The sequence below is a fragment of the Molossus molossus genome, unplaced genomic scaffold (genome assembly GCF_014108415.1).
Source record: "Molossus molossus isolate mMolMol1 unplaced genomic scaffold, mMolMol1.p scaffold_m16_p_1, whole genome shotgun sequence".
Classification (NCBI taxonomy): Eukaryota; Metazoa; Chordata; class Mammalia; order Chiroptera; family Molossidae; genus Molossus; species Molossus molossus.
Genome location: NW_023425344.1, coordinates 74,048,722 through 74,071,303, shown reverse-complemented (window position 1 = coordinate 74,071,303; position 22,582 = coordinate 74,048,722). Strand labels below are relative to the sequence as shown.

Genomic DNA, 22,582 nt, shown 5'->3' with positions numbered 1-22,582 from the left:
TAACTGTTGACTGTGTGAAAATTATTTACATTCTGACCTCTGCTCTTTACCCATATTATAGGTATAGCAATATTAATCCTCAAGGGTTATGATGCAGGTTAGCTGAGACACATGGTAGATGTCCAATAAATACTACTTAACTTTACTCTTCAGAATTAGAATTACATTTACTTAATATCTGGGATTTAACATCACTGTGTGTTACAGCTATAAAAGTATAAATATCTCACTCATTACTGTATTGATAGATATACAATGCATATGACAGAGTTCCTTTACTCAGTAAACTTCTGTTTTTATCTTTTGTATTAGAGAGTAAACTTCTGAAGAATCCATAAGCAATTCATCTCTATGGCTATCTTAGAAATGACTGTGCATAAAAAAAAAAAAGAAATTACTGTGCATAAAATAAATGCTCAGGAACTACCTCCACAGTGGAATGTTACCCGTGGAAAAACAGAAACCTTCCCTGCCTTCTTCACCACTGAATTCACAGAGCATAGGAGAGTGCATGGCACCTCACAGAATCTCAATACATAGCTATTGAATGAATGAATGAATGAACAAACAAACAAGAGTGAAAGTGAGAAAGTGAGATCTATAATTCAAAAGTACAGAGTCAACCAGATCTCTAAGAACATGTCATTATTCCCCACTCTTATTGATAGGAATCTTTTTTAGTTTTGTTAAAATTACTTGTATTAATATTACTAACTAATTACATTAAATGAGAACACAAAGAAATGTATGTTGTTAGATTTGGATAATTATTAAGCATTATAATTTTCAAAAAGTGTTGGACTGTACATTCAAATATATATAGTAGCTTTGGTGTTTTAGGAAAAATATTTAGAAAGAGTAGTGTATTTGCTCTATCAATGGAATGTGCTGTGTCCTTCCGAATTAAACAAATTGCCATCATGTTTTTACAGTTGTTCCTTTATATTTTAAAGAACATTGACACACAAGGCAGAGGTAAATTACAGAAAGCATATTGGTCTCAGAAAGGCTTCTTGAAACAGAGGTTAAACAGGGCTTTCATCAGCAAAGGTGAGAACAGGAACTAAACGATGGGCCAGAGTGGTAGGCTTAATTTCTATGAACTCATTACAACCCTGTATGTAAGAAAGAATATTCTGCATACCCACCACTCCAAATCCCCTCCATACCTGCATCTCTAAGTTTGATGGTGGTTGGAAAGGGGAAAGGGGTGTTAACATTGTCACTATATTTTAATCATTTGTCACTATTTTAATATCATTTTTCAATTAAAATTTCAAGTCTCAAGGGGGAAATCTGAATTTACGAATGGCTGCTATATAGCTAGAAGCAGTAGGAATCTCCCCATTCCAGATGCATAATCAGTGAACATTTTCTTCTCAGTTCTAGACAAAACAAAATATAACAAAACAAAACACAGATCCTCATTGGACACAGGATACCAGACAGAACCAAGTGACTAGAAACGATCACATAAAAAAGAATCAAGTTCACGACCTAGGTATGAAATATTTCCAAACACGTCCCATGAACCATTCAGTCCTAGCCACGTTAGCCTGTAACTTTGGGGTACATTGATCTTGATCACAAAGATAGTAAATGTAACTTTAACAAAATTACGCTCATAATAAATTCAATACACCAGTAAGTTCTAATTCCCAATCACACAAAGTGATTTTAGTTAATTAGATGTCCTGTTTACATATTCAATGTTGTATCAAAAATTCAAGGAAACCCTTTCAGAGAGAAGTGCGTAAGTTATGTGTTCACAGGGGCTCCTTTTCCTGATGCAATGTAAAGGTTGTCAGATGACTTCACGTGACATAAAACAGTGTCATGATTAGAAAGTCCGACCTTTGAAGCAGCATACTTTGATTATTTTAGTGAGTTATGAATTGCAAAAATAATTATCAGTTTTTATGGTATGACATCCTTTTAAATAATGATGGTATCTCATGTGATTTAATTTATATTAAGACATCTAGAACTGATATGTTTCATATTTAGATCCTATTAGCAAAAACTAATAGGATTACACTCTAAAAGAAAACATGAAAAAGAGACCACACTAATTCAATAACATGTAATGTATTCCGGAACATCCCTACCTGCCGCTTTGTACGTTGTCCACCAACTCCAGTCCTAACTGTGAATGTTCTATAATGAGATTCTGCCCAGTGACCACTGCAGCTCTTCCCCCAATAGGGAGAGGGCTGGAAGAAGTCTGCAGAACACGCTGTCTCAAAACTTCAATTTGCCACATGAAAGAGAAAGCAATTCGGAGGAATGAGAAATACAACTCAGGAATCTAACGTCGAGTTAGGATGCTTTTTCGTGAAACATATATGGGGTATCAGAAGGTACAAATGTGATCACCATATTTTTAAAAATATTTTAAGATCATGCATGATTTTTTAAATGCCACCGAATAAAAAGATAAACAAACAGCTTACGGCTGTAAGTGACATTTGATTATTCTTTATATTTCTGGAATTTTAGATAATTTTTGACATTCGTGGAATTTTCATATTTGTTAGCAGCACTATAGATTACATTTCTGGGGGAATATGGATCTTGTTTTAAATAAGTATACAACAATATTCATCATATATTTGTGATCATTTTATAATACTCTAGAAAAACTCTATTTGTGGTACCTGCCCACTCTTATGAAATTAAAATAGGCTAAAGATAAAGTATAAATGTCAATTAGCAGCTTGTATTGCCATAATCATGGATCACCTCACAACAATCCAATCAGAGAGTTGCACTTGCCTCTGAATTTCTAAAATCATTTGAAACCCCTATTAACAAGCGCATATTTGTACTCATTATAAGACTTCTTGGTATAGCATGCTAATTACTTTCCTGCACTCTGGCTCCCACATCACAATGAATTCTATTATAAAAGCAAATCACTGCAAACTTCAAACAGCGTGCATCATTGAGATGCCACTATTAAAGGAAGAACAGTGATGGGAAATCTTTGATGTTATCAGATATGAGGGGAAATACACATTTGTATTAGAGTAAAGCCTGTGTAGAGAGGAGCATTTCCCCCCACCTTTAAATAACCTGAAGCCAATTTCAAGTTCCCAAATGCTCTTCAAAGCATCCCACCTTTGGAAGTAATACTGATGGCATTTCACATTTTAAGGCAGCTTGTTTTTTTGGTACCTCAAGGCTTCAAGCAGATTTGCAATTTTCCTTTCAAAGAGAAAGGATATTACCTACTTTTACTCACACCGCTAGCCTCTGGTTTGATGCGCAAAATGTCACAGGGAATGAACTTACCTGTGGCCATGAAAAGATGGGACGTAAGCGTGCCCCGGAGTCAGAATAATGTGCAGATTCTAGGGAATCCTAAGCTGTGTTTAGATACTTCATGTTTTAGTTCTTTCTTGTTCTTGTGTTGTTGACCAAAAGTTGGAATGTAAATTCGGGGCATGTGGCAGGACAACTATACAGAACTGTAAATAATCCATCCCGTCCTGAATGGGGCATCTGTGAAGCTGAGGATAAAAATGGGTGTGTGCTTCACTCCAACACCCACAGGGAGCCCGGGCCACACAATTAAGAACATTCATACTGTGAGTAATTCCTGTACAGGAGGGTCAGTCTGTGGCTTCTTAAAAGGCTTCAGATCTGTGGTCAGCAGAAACAGTCAGGAACGTATTTGGGCTAAAAGGATACAGTAGCCCTAGTGAAGTTCCCCTAGCATTTCATTACGTTTCTTGTAATTGCTTTAAGTAAAAGGGGTGAGGGGAATGAAACCTGAAGTTGTCATCTTGGGACACAAAATATTTGTATGTGGTTTAATATCCTGAGCCCATTGGTTGCTGCTCTGCATTTTGGAAAGAGCCGTTGGAGTCCTGAGGAAACACACACAGCAAGTTTATCAGCCCTTCGGTGACAGTAAATTACTGCAACAACTTTACAGGAAGAGCTTTGTTTCCAGTAAGTGAGTTTCTGCACGAAGAGAGAAGGTAGAAACAAGTAAAACAGGCCAAAGTACTAAACACCAGAAAGTGGAATTTTTTAAGGGTCGGGGGAGGGGTAGAAAAGCTGTGCTCCATCTTTGTGTGGATTTCTAGCTACTGGCAAATGAGAATGATTACGTGAGACAGGAAAGTGAGCGGCCTAGGCAGGGCCAAGAGACAGGGAAGAACGTAGTGTTATTTGTTCATAAACTAGGATTTTCGCTGTGCGGTCATTTTATCAGTTGAATATTTACTAAAATAATAAACCGGTCTTTTCATAAAGGGGTGAGGGATTGGATATTCCAGTTACTAAGAGGGGTAGAGGGAGGTGGAGGAGGGTAAAGGAGGGATAAATGGTGATGGAAGGAGACTTGACCTGCAGTGGTGAGCACACAATTGTGTACAGATGACGTGTTGTAGAATTGTGCACCTGAAACCTGTACAATTTTGTTACCAGTATCACCCCAATAGATTTAATAGAAAGAAAAAGAGAAAATTATTGTCAAGCTGATCACTCTATAAACATAAGAGAATTCTTAATTTCCAAAATTTAAAAATAATTTTAAATATACTATATAAGTCTTGACAATAGAGCTGCCTCTCAGGGTCTTGCCCTGCCCGAGGATTTGTAAAACCCACTTTCTTGGGCTTCATTCCAGTTCAGAGACTCATGAGTGGACCTAACAGCTTAGTCATTTCTGTGACTCAAGTCCCATCAGCTTTTGATAGAAAATAATTGTATGTTCCCAAGTGGGACAGCACCTACTTCTATTGGGTAGTTAATTTCCCTGAGTGCTGTTACCCATTTGAGCAAGTCCTAGGTTTTAGGGAAAGTTCTGGGAGACTCCTTTTTAGGATCTCTAGCTGATACCTTTTTCATGTCACCTATACCCAAACGTCGTGATCAAACATTACAAGAAATCATAACTTTGATGAACTAATTAAACTCTAAAGAACTAGTTAAACTAGATCTTGTACATATCATACATACATCTTTTTTTAAAAAATTCTCATCTGATTGTATCATCTACTTGGCTTAAAACACTTTAATAATATCCATGACTCTTAGTGAGAAATTCAAAATCCTAAACATGGTCTACAACAGTGGTCCTCAAGCTGTAGCAGGCATCAGAATGCTTGGAGGGTTTGTTAAAACACAGATTGCTGGGCCTGGTTCTCAAGGTTATTTATTCACTCTGAAGTGGGACGCAAGAATTCACATTTCCAAGAAATTCCAGGTGATGCTAACACAGCTCTCCCGGGGTCCACACTGAGAACCGCTAGTCTGTCTACGAGACTATGTAAACTGGTTCCTTCCTTATCTCTAGTTCATCTCATGCCATTATTCTCTGTGTCTGGGGCTTAATTGTCTTCTCCTGGGACCTCAATCTTCCCAATCTCTTTCCTGCTTCTTCCCATACGTCCTGTCCCTCTCCGCATATAATTTAACAAACCTAATTCACATTGGATCTTTTATTCCCCTTGTTATTCATTCTAAGTGTCTCTCTGTGTCTCCTTTGCAGCGCTGAACACAATTATACTTAAATAATAAAGTGTACGATCTGTAGTGAATATGTTCCCTCCTCATAATATCAGTTCATTGAGAACAATCACTACCTTACTCATCATTTCCCAAGTGCCTAGTCCAGTGTCTTTTATATAATTGATACTTAATAAACATGTGTTCATGAATAAATGAATGAATGAATGGGAGAAAGCAATGCATTTAATCTTTCTTCCTGTGCTCCTGCTTGAGGCAGAGCACATTCTTCTACCCCCTGAGGGGTGCGCCTGTTAGTTCTCTAAATCGACACTCCATCTGGAAAGTGAGCGTTCATTCTTCAGGAGAACTGACAGCTACCTGGGCACATCTTCGAGATCATCGTTCTTGCTCGGTGCAAAGAGGCGAACTGTAGAACGAATCTCTGAAACAGGCTTTGATACCTCAAGATAAATACCCCTAAAATGATCATCTCAGATTCTTAATTTATATTATTTAGGATTATGTAATTTGGTGAAACAAATTCCAATTATTTGAGCATTTTAGCGGGAGCATATTGTACCTCTAATCAGATTTTGGTTATGTGACGATTACAGAGAAACATTTGAGCTTTCAAAATAGTACACATGAAAACCTTAAAGTCACACATTCTTTGGATAGAATAGCAGAGGTTCGTTACCTAAGCCTAGAATATCTTTCAATATAGTCTATTGAAATATATAACCGAAACACAAGTGTTCAAGTAACTTTGTTGTTAAGTAATCACCACATATTTATAAATTACTAGGTGATATAATAAAACCTGATATATAGGTACACATATTTCTGAGCTATGCACTGATTATAGCTTTAGGTGGTTCCCTCCCTCACTTCCTGTGAACCAAATCGCCTTAGGAAGACTGAGGTCTGTAATTCTGTGTACAGCATGTTGGTCTCTTCCCCACAACCTATATAATTGAGGTAGACTCCTTAGACTCTGTGAAATCCAAGTTCACATTTAAATATACAGAAGATAACTTGGTGGGGGATGACTACCAGGCCATCTGTGGAAAGGTATAAATTTGTGGAGTGATAGATCCTCACTTCCATCTCTTGATGAATCCAGAAGATTTGAAATAGCAAATAAGAGAATGAAAAGGTTGTGAGCCGAGTTACTGGAGCCAGAGGACAGAGGAGAGGAGAGGCAATATCAGGGATGTTGATCTATGGCATCAAGAGGGATCACTGAGGGGAAAAGCAATACATGGCACGATGCTTTGTATTTCTTTCATACAAATCTTCTCCTGACTTAAATCTTCCTGTGTCTGCTTAGGTCTCATCGTCCGGGAAGTGAGCATTGAGATCTCGCGCCAGCAAGTGGAAGAACTCTTTGGGCCCGAAGATTACTGGTGCCAGTGCGTGGCCTGGAGCTCCGCGGGCACCACGAAGAGCCGCAAAGCCTACGTGCGCATCGCATGTGAGTCATCGCGCGGACCCCGCGGGGCCCCGGACCCCATGGGCCGGGAGAAAGTGTGGATGGCGAATGCCCCAGCATCAGAGAGCTGGTCAAAAACGTTTCTGGATTTCTGCATTTGAGCTGCACTTTTCCTTTAAGTCGCCAGAATATTACTTTATTTTCTGTTTCAAGGCCCTGAGTAGTTTTCCTTTAGGGACATGAAAAAAAAAAAAAAAAATAGTGCTACTTCAAAAGATTCTGAATTTTTTTTTTTTTAAATCTGGTAATAATTAGGTTATGGAAAAGCCAACTGTATTCCTTTAATGAGTTTATTCTGCCAATTTGTTAAGACAATGTTGACTAGTTTTGCTATTGGGAACAAAGAGTATCCAGACAAAGCTTCTCTGTTTATTTTGGAAATGTTCTAGTGCATCAAAATTACTGCTATTTTCCACGCTGCGTTCCTTCCTAGAGTCTCCATGTTCAGGGAGAGGTTCAGAGGTGCCTCACAAAAAGGGTTCTGTAGTCAAATCAGTGTTGCAAATACCTTTTTTTTGGCCAAAGTTATAGAAGCTTTTTCATTGCAAAACTCCTCAGATTCTTTAGTATGCTAATATATAACACGCGGAGTTAATATGCTAATATTATCCCCAAGAAGGAGAGAGAGCCTGCAGCTCTTTCTGCAGACTCCTTTTTCCAATGCATACTGTTCGCATCACGAATGCTGCTGTAATCTGTGTTAAGGTTGCAGACTGAGACATTTTCTCAAGTATGAAATCCAGGTAAGTTTTATTAACTGAATCCCTTTGCAGATGTGCATTTTACTCACTCCTCCTGTGTGGCAGATGTCAATATCACTTATCTCTAAATGTCACTGGGTTTCCAACAGTCCTGGCTGCAATGCATCCCCAATTTGACACTCACCTCTTCCTTCCTGTCACCGTGATATAGACCGCAACCACTGTACATACTTCCCAGTCCTTCTTCCACATCACCCACAAACGCAGTCTGCCTAAAACCCGGGTCTCATCTCATCTCTTCCTGCTTAAAATTGTACAGTGGCTTGTGTGAAAAAGTCAAAATTCCTTACAAGGGAATATAGCATTATATTAATTTGTTAGGGCTACCATAAAAAATACCAGAGCTGATGGATTTAACAACAGAAACATTTCCTCACAGTTCTGGGAGCTAGAAGTCTAGGATCGAGATGCCAGCAGTATTGATTTCTTCTGTAGCCTCTGCCCTTGGCTTGTAGGTAGTTCGTTTCACGTGGTCTTCCCTCTGTACCTGTCCAGGTCCACATTTGTCTTCTTACTAAGATTATCAGTCATTTTGGATTAGGGCCATCCTTAAGCCCTCATTTAATTTAATTACCTCTTTAAAGGCCTTGTCTCCAAACAAAGTCACTTTCTTTCTTTTTTTTTCTTTCTTTCTTTATTGATTTTTAAAGAGAGAGAGAAAAACATCAATGAGAAAGAACATCAAGTGGCCGCCTCCTGCATGTCCCGCACTGGGTATCAGGCCCACAACCTGGGCATGTGCCCTGACTGGCAATCAAACTGATGACCTCTTTTTGCACTGGTTGACGCTCAACTACTGAGCCACACCGGCAGGGCAAAAGTCACATTCTGAGGTACTGGGACTTAGGACTTCAATATGTGAATTTTGGGGGACACAACTCAGCCCATAACACCAGATTTCATGGCTTACATATCCTGACCATGTTTCCAGGGTTGGCCACTAAGAATTTCTCCATTCTAGTCACACTACATTAGAAATACTTTGCTTTCGCCCTGGCCAGTTTGGCTCAGCGGTTAGAGCGTCGGCCTGCGGTACGGAGAGACCCGGGTTCGGTTCCTGCTAAGGGCACGTACTTCGGTTGCAGTTTGTCCCCGGCCCTGGTTGGTCGTGCGGGTGGCAGCCACTCGATGTGTCCCTTCACGTCAATGTTTCTCACTCTCTCTCCCTTCCTCTCTCTCCCTCCCACTCTATCTGTACAAAAAATGGAAAATATCCTCGGGTGAGGATTAAAAAAAAAAAGAAATACTTTGCTTTCTATGCTTTCCAGCTATTGTTCATAATGAAGGGTTTCACTTCATTGTTTGTAAAAATGCAGCAAATATTCAACAAATATTTAGCAAACATGTTCTCTTTTCGTGGAACAATTGTAGATATTAGGTAGGAAACCCGAAACAAAGCATGTGATGGCCCTTGCCTGCCCTCATGGAGCTCATGTTCTGGTGAGGGAGACAACGCGACACATAACAAGTAATAATCAGGTACAGAGCAAGTGGTAAGTTCGATGAGCAAAACAGGAAAGGGTACTGATAGTGCCGGGCAGCGGGGTCAAGGAAGGCCTCAGGAAGAAGCTGCCAGTTGCAGAAACCGGAGGGGAGGGGCGAGGGAGTCAGGCAGAGGGAACAGACGGGTATCTGGCAGAAGGCTGGCTGGTTCCAAGAAGACAAACGGGCCAGAGTGGCTGGAAGAGGGTGCGTGAGACGAGACTCCTAGATGAGCTGAGAGAGGTACAGCATGGAGGTCGGGGTGGGAGCGTCAGTGTAGAGATGGCCTGAGACTCTGTAGGTATAACATCTTTGGTTCCTAGTAAGAGATGGGAGATTTGGAATGTTTTCAGCAGAGGAATTCGTAACCTGGCTGTCATTTGAGCAGAATCACCTGATTGCTGTATTGGGAAGGGACCATGAGGGACAAGGGTAGAAGCAGGAAGACCAGTCATGAGGCTGCAGCTGGGAGAGATGATAGGCGACCACACAGAAGCAGTGGGGGTGGTGCGATCTTGATTCTGGACCTATTAGAATGGCAGAGGTACAGGAACACCTCGATAAAACAAATTAATTTGGGTGACGGGGGGGTGGGGTGTGTCCATTAAAGCTGAAGGTCCATTTAATAATACAGTATAATTTTAGAATAAGTATGTTAAAAAATGGACAAATTAGTTTACCTCTTTTTACTTATGTAGACACATTTGTGTAATTAAAATAAAGTATGTGTGAAAAGTTTAAATTCACAGAAAAGTTTACTACATGTATTACTGAAATTTTAAATTTATACTGAATAGCCCGGCTGGTGTGGCTCAGTGGTTGAGCATCGACCCATGCACCAAGAGGTTGCGGGTTTGATTCCTGGTCAGGGACATGCCCAGGTTGTAGGCCCGATCGATCCCCAGTTGGGGGGCATGCAGTTGGTGGCCAGTCGATGTTCTCTCTCATCAGTGTTTCTATCTCTCTCTCTCTCCCCCTTTCTCTCTCTCTAAAATCAATTAAAAATTTTTTGAAATAAATTTATACTGAATAGGTCTAGTAAATGCATGCATTACCTCCAGTAAACAAAAGGACACAGCTGGGGTATGGTTTAGTGCACATCAGAACATTGCTGCAGAGCCCTGGCTGGTTTGCCTCAGCTGTTAGAGCATCAGCCCATGGACTAGAATGTCATGGGTTCGATTCCCAGTCAAGGGGTCATGCAGAAGGCAGCCAATCAACTGTATCTCTGTCATATCAATGTTTTTCTCTCTCCCCACCTCCCTTCCATGTGCTGTGATCCTGTGCTGACCATCTGCAGAATGTTGCTGATGAGCAGTGACTCTTGGATTTAAATATGTAGACTATATTATAGATATGTAACATTTATTTAAGTTGGCAATATTACTAGTTTTCCCCCCAAAATATGGCCTATTTATTAACATTTGATAAAAATAACAGTGAATTAATTTAAAAAATAAATTGTTGATTTAATTATAAGCAAATCGTGGTTAAAAACATTTTAAAATTAACAGGGTGTTAATTTTCAAATGTGTCACGCGGATCATAAATTTTCTCCATTAAATCCGAAGTCCACTGAATCCAGGTTTGAAAATCGAAGAACCGTTTACTGGAATGGCTTTTGTTGAGCGATTGGAGGTGGGATCTGAAAGAGAGGAAAGAATGCTTCAAATGTCCTGAGCTTTTTAAAGATTTCTTTTAAATGTCCTTAGTGAAGGCATTCCTGCCCCAGGAGTCTCGGGAGCGATAGGCATGTCCTTTCTCAACACTTTCGGGGCAGTTGCCCTTCACACAGGACTTGTCTCATCTGAATTGTCCTTACTGGTAACATCTGTGTTTTGTGCCAGTGAGTTCCTTGATATCGATTATGCTTGATTTTGCTTAACTATATCTTTAATGTTTAGCACAATGCCTAGAACTTCATAGATGTTTAATAAATTTTGTTGAATTAAAACGGCTATAAAGAATTCCTGAAGCCCTGGCCGGTTTGGCTCAGCGGTTAGAGCATCGGCCTGCGGTCCGGAGAGACCCGGGTTCGGTTCCCGCTAAGGGCATGTACCTCGGTTGCAGTTTGTCCCCGGCCCTGGTTGGTCGTGCGGGTGGCAGCCACTCGATGTGTCCCTTTCACGTCGATGTTTCTCTCTCTCTCTCTCTTCCTCTCTCTCCCTCCCACTCTATCTGTGCAAAAAATGGAAAAATGTCCTCGGGTGAGGATAAAAAAAAAAAAAAAGAATTCCTGAAGTTTATTAAAATGCTCTATATTAATCATTCCTCTCTGATCACACCTAAAGAAATTTCTTATGTGGGTTCTTCATGAAATAGACAGAGATGGAGACATGTACGAAGGCAAATGTATTAAAGAGAGTCCTTAGGAGCAGCATCGGTGGAGAAAGGCAGCAGCCGTAGTGGGCAGAGGGAGACTCTGAGCTGCAGTGGGAGCTCTGGCGCTCAGAGGGCCCTTCAGTGTTGTCCCACCGAGGCACCGGAGGTGAGCAGGCCTTTACTCCCCACATAGATGAGTGGGTGGACGTGGGCTCCCCCTTTGGCACTCACCCCCACCAGCTTGTATGACCTGGGTCCAGTCAGCGCTGCTCCAACGAGGGCAATTCCAGGACAGAGACTGAGAACCTTGGCTGCCAACACTCCCAATAGGCGGGATCAGTCCTGAACAGGGACCTTGGTCGCCTGCCACAACTTCTGTTACAATTGTCGACCAAAAATCTTGAAGAATTTATTTTATTAATCATGAAGAAAAAAGGTACTTTCAAACATTTTGAAAAGAAACAAAAAAGTAATTATTGGGGTGCAATATTTAAAATGAATTAAAAATAGCCTCTGATTATAACCAGTAGGTCCAATGACATAAAACTATATCTTTCATCGCTGTGTTCATTAGTATCAAGTAGAATAAATATTTAAAATTGCCAGCGTACACTTCATACTAAATTGGCTTGCCAAAAAGCTGGTTTAAGGGCTTTCCGAGTTCCAAATGATGAATCTCTTGTGCCAATTTCATATATGTATTAAATGTATAATGGTAAATATTCTCTGTATATCCCTATTCACATAAAAATTAAATACACAGAAGTTCATAGAAGTTCATCTGTCTTGGCAACATTTTACATAGTCTTTACTATTTACTTCATAGCTTTTAAACATAGTTTCACATTTTCAAATAATGGAAAAGCAAGCTCTTCTTCTAGTAAGAGATTAATTTGCCCACAGCACCCTTTCATCTTCATGTAATGAGACGGAAGAGCAGTTTGCAGGTACTTTCATAATTAACTCTATAGGGCCAAGAAACACCATCCCACGTGTAGGATTTACTCGTATAGGTTTACATCGTGATGAAAAACAGGTTACATTTCAAATTCTCTCTGTCAAGGCTGATCCCTGTCAAGTGAGTCCCTAATCTCCCAGTAAGTTTGCAGATTGTTAGTTTGCCCAGTAATATTTGACAGATGGCCATCGCGTAGACGTCAGTTAAAGGTTCACTTGGTCTCCGGTAATGATAACCGTGATCCTGAGGTTGAAAAAGTGCGATCGCCTCTCACCTAATTGGATCGATGCTCATTTTGTGTTCTTTAGAGGGGCCTGTAGTTGTTTCATGACAAATGCTCTTTTTTCAGCAGTTTATAAAGCAGAAATGAGTATCGGCTATTCAGGTATTGATTTACATTTTCTCATAATACAGTCAAACTATATAAAATATAAAATTAAGTTTGTGAGACAATCAGGGCAGAGGAAGGAAAGGATGAAGCGTGCACGTTAGGATTCAGCCAGGCAGGAGCTGAGCCCATCCCTGCCTGCCCTGAATCTGTGCACCTGCAATGGCAGTTGTCCTAGGCGGGGGCTGTAGCTTCCGACACAGAGAGGAGTTTCTTCGGAGAGAACTCACACAGGCACTGTAACGACTGTCCAAAGTAGGACCGGCACGGAAATACAGCCACCAGTTTCACGGGTCGTGTCTTCCAGGTCCCCTTGTTATGTCCAGTAGGAAAATTCCCAAATGTCAAGGTAAGAAAATGTAATTCAGGCACAATGTCAGCTGACCGTCTTTCTCCAGGGAATGTCTTGATTTCTATGTGGCTGCTGTTGCTGAGGTGACTGGATGATGCGGTTCTTGTCAGGAGCCGGGGTTGAGAATGTGAAGAGTAGCCCAGTGGAGAGGTGAGAGCTTAGAGGCAGGAAGCCTTGGAGTCAGTCTGGTTGTGCCGCTCACTAGTGTGACCTTGGTCAAGTGGCTTAAGCCCTCTGAGCCTTAGTTGCATCCACTGTGAAATGAGAATGATAAGGTTAATTTCAAAATTAGATAGAAATGTAAAGCATAGGGCATAGTGCCAGACACAAAGCAAATGCTCAGTGAAGAAGAGGTGTTCATAAATAACAGACACAATTCAGACGACTTCATTTGTGCATATTGAAACTTAGCAATTCAAAGTTAACTTTAAAAGTTAATGTGATAAAGTAAGCCCACAAATCACACAGCCACCGTCACAAAGGCCACTTGGTCACAGAGAAGAAAAAGATAGTTCCTGAAAAAAATAGAGGAGGATCAGAGCCAGCCTTAAAAAAAAAAAAAGTAATTATTTTTAAAAATCAAGCAAAATTAATTTTAGTAATATATTTTATTTATTCCGGTCTCTCTAAACTATCATGTCAACGAAATAACCGATACAAACAAGGAATACATACTTTACAATTTTGTTCTTACTAATCCTTGAGGTCTGGTGTACTTACACTTACAATACTTCTCAAGTAAAAATAGCCACATGTCACATGGACAACAGTGTGGCGACTCCGGGGTGGATGGGGGTGGGTGGAGGTGGAAGAGGGCATAGAGGGGATAAATGGTGATGGGGAAAATAAAATAAAATAAAATTTTTTAAAAACTAGCCACATTTCAATTACTTGAGAAGCATGTGTGGGTAGTTTTGGAAAGATGGGAATAATGGAGGCACTGTTCCAATTCACTTTATTTTTTCACCTCTCATGGTTACGTACCTTTCCCTTTTATGGTGAGAATACTTAGGATCTATTCTCTGAGCAAATTTCAAGTATACAATACAGTATTAGTCACGATAGTCGCCATGCTATACATTACATTCCCAGAATTTACTCATCATATAATTGAAAGTTTGTACCCTTTGACCAGCATATACGTGGATGATCTCATCACATACTTGCAACAACTATAGGGATAGTTGTTATTATCGTCATGTTAAAGATGAGGAAATTGAGAACAAAGAGAGATTAAAGTTCTTGCCTGAGGCATGGATGCATGGAATAGACTGACAGTTCTCAGCGGGCACGGGGTGGGGGACAGGAATACATTAACCAGAGAACTTACATGCACAGCCCACAGACATGACAACAGTGTGGTGAAGGTCTGGGGTGCAGTGGGGGCTGGGTGGATGGGGGAAAAAGTGTGGAATGGGGGGCATCTGTAACACTGTCAATGATAAAATAATCAATTAAAAAAATCTTGCCTGAATTCACACAACTGGTACATAGAGAAGTCAGTCAGTCCCCCAGCATGCCCAAGCCCTGAAACAGCACACTGGATACAAGTAAGAGGGGGGTTGACGATGATTTTCATGTCAGGTGGCAGTTCACAAAAATATCTCATTTTCCACATGCATAACGTTAGGCTCACTGTTATTTATTATACAGAAGTGTCAGCAGGCCTTAGATTTCTGCCTCCCTACTCATTGCTTGGTCTGCTTTAACCACACCAGATTCTATTTCTTTTTCCTTATTAATTTTTAGAGAGAGAGGAAGGAAGAGGGAGAGAGAGATTAATGAGAGAGAACATCGATTGACTGCCTCCTGCATGCCCCCCACTGGGGATTGGACCCACAACCTAGGCATGTGCCCTGACCTGGAATCGAACCAGCAACCTCTTGGTACATGGGTTGATGCTCAACTACTGAGCCACACCGGCTGGGCCACACCAGTTTCTTTGTTTCCAGAAAACAATACACTCATTCTACATACAAGTTGTTTGTGATCACTGTCCCATCCCACCTGGAGCATCCCCAAGTCTGCGTGTGGCTCACCTCCTCCTCTCATTCAGATTTCTGCTGAGGTCACCTCTACAGCGGGGCAGACACTGACCAATTTACCTCAAACCTACTGCCCCCAACCCTGTCCCTCTCCTAAGCCCATGCCTACTTTTTTTTTTCCCTGAGAAAATTCCTTTTAATCATTACTTCTTTGGTCACTGTGTGCATCACTGGAATATAAGTTTCACAAGGACAGGCACTTTGCTTTCTTCGTTATGTCCCTGTGAAAATTAAGAAACAGAACTGCATTTAAAATGTGTTCAGGAGCCTGCAAGAGAGAACTCTTAGGTGCAGGTATGTGTCACTCATCTGACCCCAACAGGGAAGACCTGCCTTGCATCTTGGACAGGAAGTGACACTACCTTACCATTTCAGCGGGATAAGAAAACATTCAAAGAATCCATTCTGCTGCAGAAATATCTGGCTATTTGTTAAAAGTCAACATCCCCAACCCCTAAAAATAGTTCCTTGCATGTGGATGGTGTAACATAAATGAATTGAATTGAATTAAATGGAAAATATATGATATGGCAAAGTGATGGTGCTATTGAATGTTAATCATCTGTTCATTTGGTAAAAATGTTTTATTGCCCAAGGAATTTAAGGACATCAGATAACCTGAAGTGATTGCCTCTGTGCTCCCCCCACTACACTTCTGTACTTAATCATCTTCTCCACAGCACCTAAACTTCTCAACTCGTACATATTTACTTATTTATTATGTTCATGATTCAAGGTTTATCTCCCCACCCCCAAAGAAAGTAAGATCCCTATAGGCAAAGATTTTGGATTGTTTCTTCACCAATGAATTAGAAATGCCTAAAATGATTCTGGGGCACACTGTGGAACTTAATAAATATCTTAAAGGAATGAAGGAATGACTATTTCTATAGTAAAGGTAATAGTATCTCTAATTAAATATATATGTAATCTTGTGAATTGTTGTGTTAGTTTTTTTACACAGAAGTCATTATTCATGGCCTTCTATGTCATTTTTCCATTTCCTTTCTACTCTACCTGGCATTAAACAAAATTAATTAATTATGAAATTTAACCAAATAATGCATTTCTTTAACCAGGTAATCTGAAAGATTTATGTTATATTATGACAGTATCTAGATGTTTAATGCCTGACAGAGCTTAGCAGGATTGCCAACACACTGCAGTAAATGACCTATTTACTAAGGTGTGGTTTGATTCTTTATACAGCCAGTTAAGCCTTCAATAAGCCCATTATAAATTTTAGAGGCCAGATTTGAATGAGATGAGGTTAATTGTAGAATTTAAACATTTTTAGATAAGACATTTTTAACAATAAATTTCTCCTTGTGTTATATAAATCTCAACCATTGTATTAAATAGTGTTAAATCATGTTCTTTCTATTTCAAGTTAAAAGCTATGACATACACCTGAGAGTATCAGCCTATATTTTCCCAAACACATTTGCTTTGGTATGTGAACAGAAGGTCCCGAGATTTGTGGAGGCCCACAAATCTATGGACATTTATAGCCCATATTTATTCTGAGAGGTAGACATTCAATTGATAGAACACTGTCTCATAAGTTATATTTTGGGGAAAATCATCTATCTATGTGTTATAGGAAGAGCTGGTAACCCACTAAACTAAAATGTGTCATTAAAGTAATGTTTTATGTTACATGAAAAAGGAATTTTATGGTCAAAATGCTAATTTGCAAAAACGCATGTGTGCAACCATTGCATTCTGGTTTTGCCGCCTGAAAACAGAGCCCTAACTTTCTAATATGTCGGGTACTTCATCCATACAGTTGACATGTTTCGTATTATTTATCCTTAAGACATACCTTAAAAAATATTGTGATGACATATAATCTTTTTTTTTCTGAAACTAAAGATGTGGTGTGAATACAAAAGAATTACTCTTATAGTTTTTTGTTTTTTATCTCCCTCTTCTCTGTAACAGATGTTATTTGGAGTTCTAGCTCTAAAATATTTATTTGAAAAAAAAAAAAAAAATCTTTAGCAGAAACCTCTGAATACAAGCATGTCCTGTAAATGCCCCAAAGCCAAGAAATAAAGAATGGCTGAAATTGTACTTCCCTTCAGCAGGGGCTTGGTTCACTTGAGATTGCTGTTTAAATAGCCATCCTCAGCACAACTGAACCCTTGACCATGAGCCTCTTGAGCTTATTTGCCTTAAAGATCATTCTAACTTCTGTCACTAGGTGTTAACTATGATATTATGAAGGTTGTGGTAAATTCCTAAGAGTCATAAAAAAAAAAAAAAAAAAAAAAAACCCAGCTCTTTAAAAAGTAAAACAAAGTTACAGAATAATAGGAACCGATCAAAATGTTTCATCATTAAACTTTAAAGCATCCCGTGCCCTGGTAGCCAGCATTTATGGTGTCCTTACTGTGCGCTGATTCTGTCGCAAAGCCCTGGTGCTGTTCGCTAGCACGACTCCTCCAACAATAGGTCCTGTTGTTCTCCTTATTCTGCAAATAACAAAACAGAAGCATGGAAACAAAGAAGAAAAGTGCTGAAGTCTCTTGTGTAGAAGATGGTAAATCTGAGTCTCGGGCAGACTTCTCTTTGCCGTCCCATTCACTGTGCAGATTTTCAGAAACTTGACAATTCTGTCTAACCATAGAGGAAACTCATGGAGTTCATGTTGGTTGGTTGATTTTTTCGGTCTGTTTTGTTTTATATTTTACAATATTCGAGAAGAAAAAGCAAGTGAAACTAGAAACGTCCATCCTTTTTTACATACTGTATCCCTTACATTTAAAAATCACAGAGTTGCTAAATATAAAATTGCCATGGCCTGGCCAGTTTGGTTCAGTGGTTAGAGTGTCAGCCCTGGGACCAATTGCGGGTTCAATTCCTGCCAGGGGCATATACCTCAGTTGCAGTTCATCCCTGGCCCAGGTCGGGGTTGCGGGAGGCAGCCAGTCACCAGTCGATGTGTCCCTCTCACGTTGATGTCTCTCCCTCGCTTTCCCTCCCTCCCACTCTATCTGAAGATGAACAGAAAAATATCCTCGGGTAAGGATAAAAAAAAAAAAAAAAATTCATGGTTTAAAAAAAATTTTGGCAAAGATAAGATACTCTGTTCCTGAAAAATAAAACCATGACAAACTTTTCAGGGTTTGATGGCCCTAACTCAGGCATTTTTCACTTTTAATAAGTGCCCGCAGCAGAGGGGACGCGTCCAGTTCCCACGGAATGTGCCATACTGGCCTGCGCGCAGCGGGGATCTCCGTGAGCAGCCACTCCGGTGATTTAAGCCCAAGTTGTACCGATGACAGCATAATTAGCCCCTTTTATCATTATTGGAAGAAAGGCACATTTTTCCCTTTCATAACACAAGTATTATTACTGTATGTGACCATAGGATTGTTTTATTCACCAGAGGATCACTTTGAAAGTACATTAAAACCGTGTTTTAAACCTTAAAAATGTATTTAGCACCTCTATGCATTGAGTATGCAAAAGAACTAAATGAGAGAGAATTTGACAGTAGGAATATGTGAATCGTTAGAAAGCAGCTGTGTCTGCTTGATGCAAGGTCGGGCTGTGTCAGAGTGGAGGGCCGACGGCAGAGCGCGCCACATGACTCTTCTGAGGACGGCGTCACCTGAAATCTGCGGTCATTTTGTCAAGGCCAACTCAATTTCCGAGGCGAGACGCTTCATTCTGATACATGGAGGGAAAAATATAATTAAATAAAGCAATTAATTAATTGAATTAATTATCAGTACAACCATGAGCTCTGTGAAAGTTTGACGGCCATGCTGATGGGGACTGAACGGAGTGGTTTTCTCAATGAGGACATTTCTAGAGGGTTTTTATGTAACGGCACTGACCTAAGTGTGTTTATGTGCATACCTTATTTAACCTTCACAGTCACCCTGTACATACGGGAATTACCCTCATTTTAGGATGAGGAAACCAAAGCTCATGAGCCTTATTAAGTGCAGGACCAGGATTGGAGTCAGGCACGTGGTTCCAGGCTCCACACTCTTTTTTTTTTATCCTCACCCGAGGACATTTTTCCGTTTTTTGTTCAGATAGAGTGGGAAGGAGAGAGAGGACCACAGAGAGAGAAAGAAACATCGATGTGAAAGGAACACATCGAGTGGCTGCCACCCGCACGACCCAACCAGGGCCGGGGACAAACTGCAACCGAGGTACGTGCCCTTAGCGGGAACCGAACCCGGGTCTCTCCGGACCGCAGGCCGACGCTCTAACCGCTGAGCCAAACCGGCCAGGGCCCAGGCTCCACACTCTTAACCCCTGTGGTAGGCTAGATAGTGGCCCCAGAGGTATCAGGTCCTACACCCTGGAACCTGTAAATCTTACTCTCCAAAAAGGGTCTTTGCAGATGCACTTAAATTAAGGGTGATCTGGGTAGGCCCTCAATGCCAGCACGAGTGTCCCTATAAGAAAAAGGCATAGGGAGACTTGATACAGAGAGAAGAGGCCATGTGATCAGAGGTAGAGATGGGAGAGATGCAGCCACAAGCCAAAAAAGGCTGGCTACCACCAGCATGAGGAAGAGGCAAGCTCTGGAATCTCTCTGAGCATCTCTGGAGTGAGCACAGCCTGCCGACCCCTGATTATGGCCCAGTGGAACTGGTTTCAGATTGCTGGTCTCCAAAGTATGAGAAAATAAACATTGGTTGTTTTGAAGCAGAAAAGTGGTCATTGCCACAGGAAGCAAATACAACCACTGTGCAACACTCTTCCTTCTATAGACCCACGCCATGGGGTAGCCCACTTCCAAGTGAGTTCACCTCTCAGGGGCCTGCTTGTATCATCTGTAAAGTAAGGCGTTAGACTGTGGACGTCTAAGGGCTTGAATTGTTTTTTCACCATAAGGGAAATTCTTCTTGTCAGACCTTCAGTAAAAGGGATGGGAGATTATTTTGGAAATTGAATTCAATTTAGCATTTATTAAGGATGTACTAGGCACTTGGCACCAAACTGTATTTGACCTCAAAGAATTTTAAAATTTATCAATTCAGCAATGGGCTAGGATCAATTCATCTTTTCGAAGTGACATTTAGCAGCGATGTAATGTCGGATAGAAAGATGGCTATCGCTGCAGGCCCACCCCACATCAGGAAGTCCCGTACAGCGAACTTCGGCTGGGGATGCAGATGCATCACATCTGGAATGCTAACTGCTGCTCATTTGTGGCCTCCCAGGGTCCTGTGCTGGGGAGGGTCCTGAGGCTGAATCCAGATTCTACAGAAAACAGTATCATGATTCATTACTTACGGACATGTGCTGAAAGGAAGGTACCCCATTCATTCTTGCTCCAAAAACAAGAGTTGAGCACAGATCATAATCACTTTTGACGGTTTGCTTCTGTACATGGAAGAGTGTCATGTTTTCGTACATAGTGACTGTAGCAATGATGATAGTGCTTTGGAAAAGAATGTGGGGACATTTCTATCCTATGTAGTCATCAGGAATTATAAATGACAACGTGTGTTCTCGACCATCAAGAAACTTATGGTTCTCCTGACTGAGGTGCTAATAGTTTCCATTAAAAAAAAAAAAAATGTTATTTAACCTTCTGAAGTCCTAACATTTATTGCTTAACATTCTTTCTGAAAATAGGTAAAGGAACATAAACAAATAATTATAAAATACTAATTCAATAAATGTTGTATATGCCATTCTGCAAACAGAAACAACTTTGCCTTCCAAGATCTCTTGGTTAGCTTTCTTGACTTCATGTCTGGAAGTCAGACGGGGGAGGAGCCGTGGGGTGTCCAGGGGGTTACTTCTGAAGTGGGAGAAAGGCCACAGGAACGATGGAGATAACTTTGCCATTCTCAGCACTGAACTGGCTAGATCAACACCTCAAAATGGCAGTCCACAGGCCCAGTATCACCCACCAATTTTCCAGCCCTTAAAATGTTGGTTCACACAGGTATTTTGACAAACTTTTAAGTAGTTGACAATTAAAAAAAACAAAAAACATTTACACCATAATCTACATCACTAACTTTTATTAGCAATCATTGTCTCGCCTGTGGCCCACTAAGCCTGCATTCCTGTGGCAACATACAGCTAGAGCTGAGCAGCACGAGTAAAAAGTTAAGTGGATTGGTTTTATACTCCCATCTCTATTAAAATTTAGAAAACAACAGACAATCCACGTGGGTGCCATGTTTCAGGAGAAAAAAAATCTTGTCCCTAACTTTCTCTATTATTTTACCTGCAATGGTCTCAAGACACAAGTAAAAGTTTAAGTCCTGTGCTAGACAGTGTAACCATCATCCTGTGCAAAAGTGAGTCCCACTGACACTATGGACACTGCAGCAGGGACTCCTTGTCAACCAGGGGGTGAGAGCCACGGTGCAGAAGCTGGTCAGAGTGGCTCCCACAGGCTCCCAGCCCCTCCCTTCCGCAGCCTGCAGCATCTAGCGCAGACCCATGCATGGGGTGGGTGTTCCATGAATAATCAATCCACCTGTGGTCCTCAGATCTTAGTGCTGTGCCTGAAACGCACCTGTGAGACCAACAAAAACTGTAGATTGCCAGAGACCAACCTAAGTATAAAATCTAGGTTTTTTTTGGTTTTTTTTGAAGCACAGCATGGTAGTCCCTGGGTTTCTCTTGGTGATAAATCACCTTTAATCATTAATCCTCCCACACTCATAATCGTTTTGCCTCATTCTTTGTCTGACTAAGAGTGATAATGCCTAATGTTTGTATAGCATAATAAAATCCACTGATACTATGGGAAAAGAGGAGGTGGGGGAATTACTGTCTTTTGAGCACAGACTATATTCAAGGCATGATGGTAGAATTTTATAGGTGCTTCTTCCTATCTAACTTTATTATATATGATAGTTCCTAGTATCATACACTTTTTAGAGAAAGTGGAAGGGAAGGAGGGAGGGAGAGAGAGGAACATTAACTCACATTCAATTGGTTGCCTTCCACATGAACCCTGACCAGGGCCAGGAATTGAACCTGCAACCCTTTAGTGTTTGGGCCAAGGCTCTAACCACTAAGTCAAACTGGCCAGGACTCTCATACACATTTTTTTTGTATCCTCACCCTAGGACATCTTTTTTCAATATTTCGTTCAGATAGAGTGGGAGGGGGAGAGAGAGAGAGAAACATCAACATGAAAGGGACACATCGAGTGGCTGCCACCCACATGACCCAACCAGGGCCGGGGACAAATTGCAAACTAGGTGTGCCCTTAGCAGGAACTGAACACGTGTCTCTCTGGACCGCAGGCAGATGCTCTAACTGCTAAGCCTAACTGGCCAGGGCCATACACATTTTTTAGCAGAATAACAAAGGTTAAG

At 40.7% G+C, this 22,582-nt stretch overlaps 1 protein-coding gene across 2 annotated transcripts in view; it reads left to right on the top strand.

The window, feature by feature from the left end:
* UNC5C (unc-5 netrin receptor C) overlaps nucleotides 1-22,582 on the top strand; it is a 369,308-nt gene that overhangs the window by 234,720 nt on the left and 112,006 nt on the right. For both annotated transcript variants that reach the window (XM_036269940.1, XM_036269932.1), the window contains exon 3: nucleotides 6,794-6,937. In XM_036269940.1, the coding sequence (XP_036125833.1) occupies nucleotides 6,794-6,937 (144 nt within the window). The remainder of the gene's footprint in view (nucleotides 1-6,793; nucleotides 6,938-22,582) is intronic.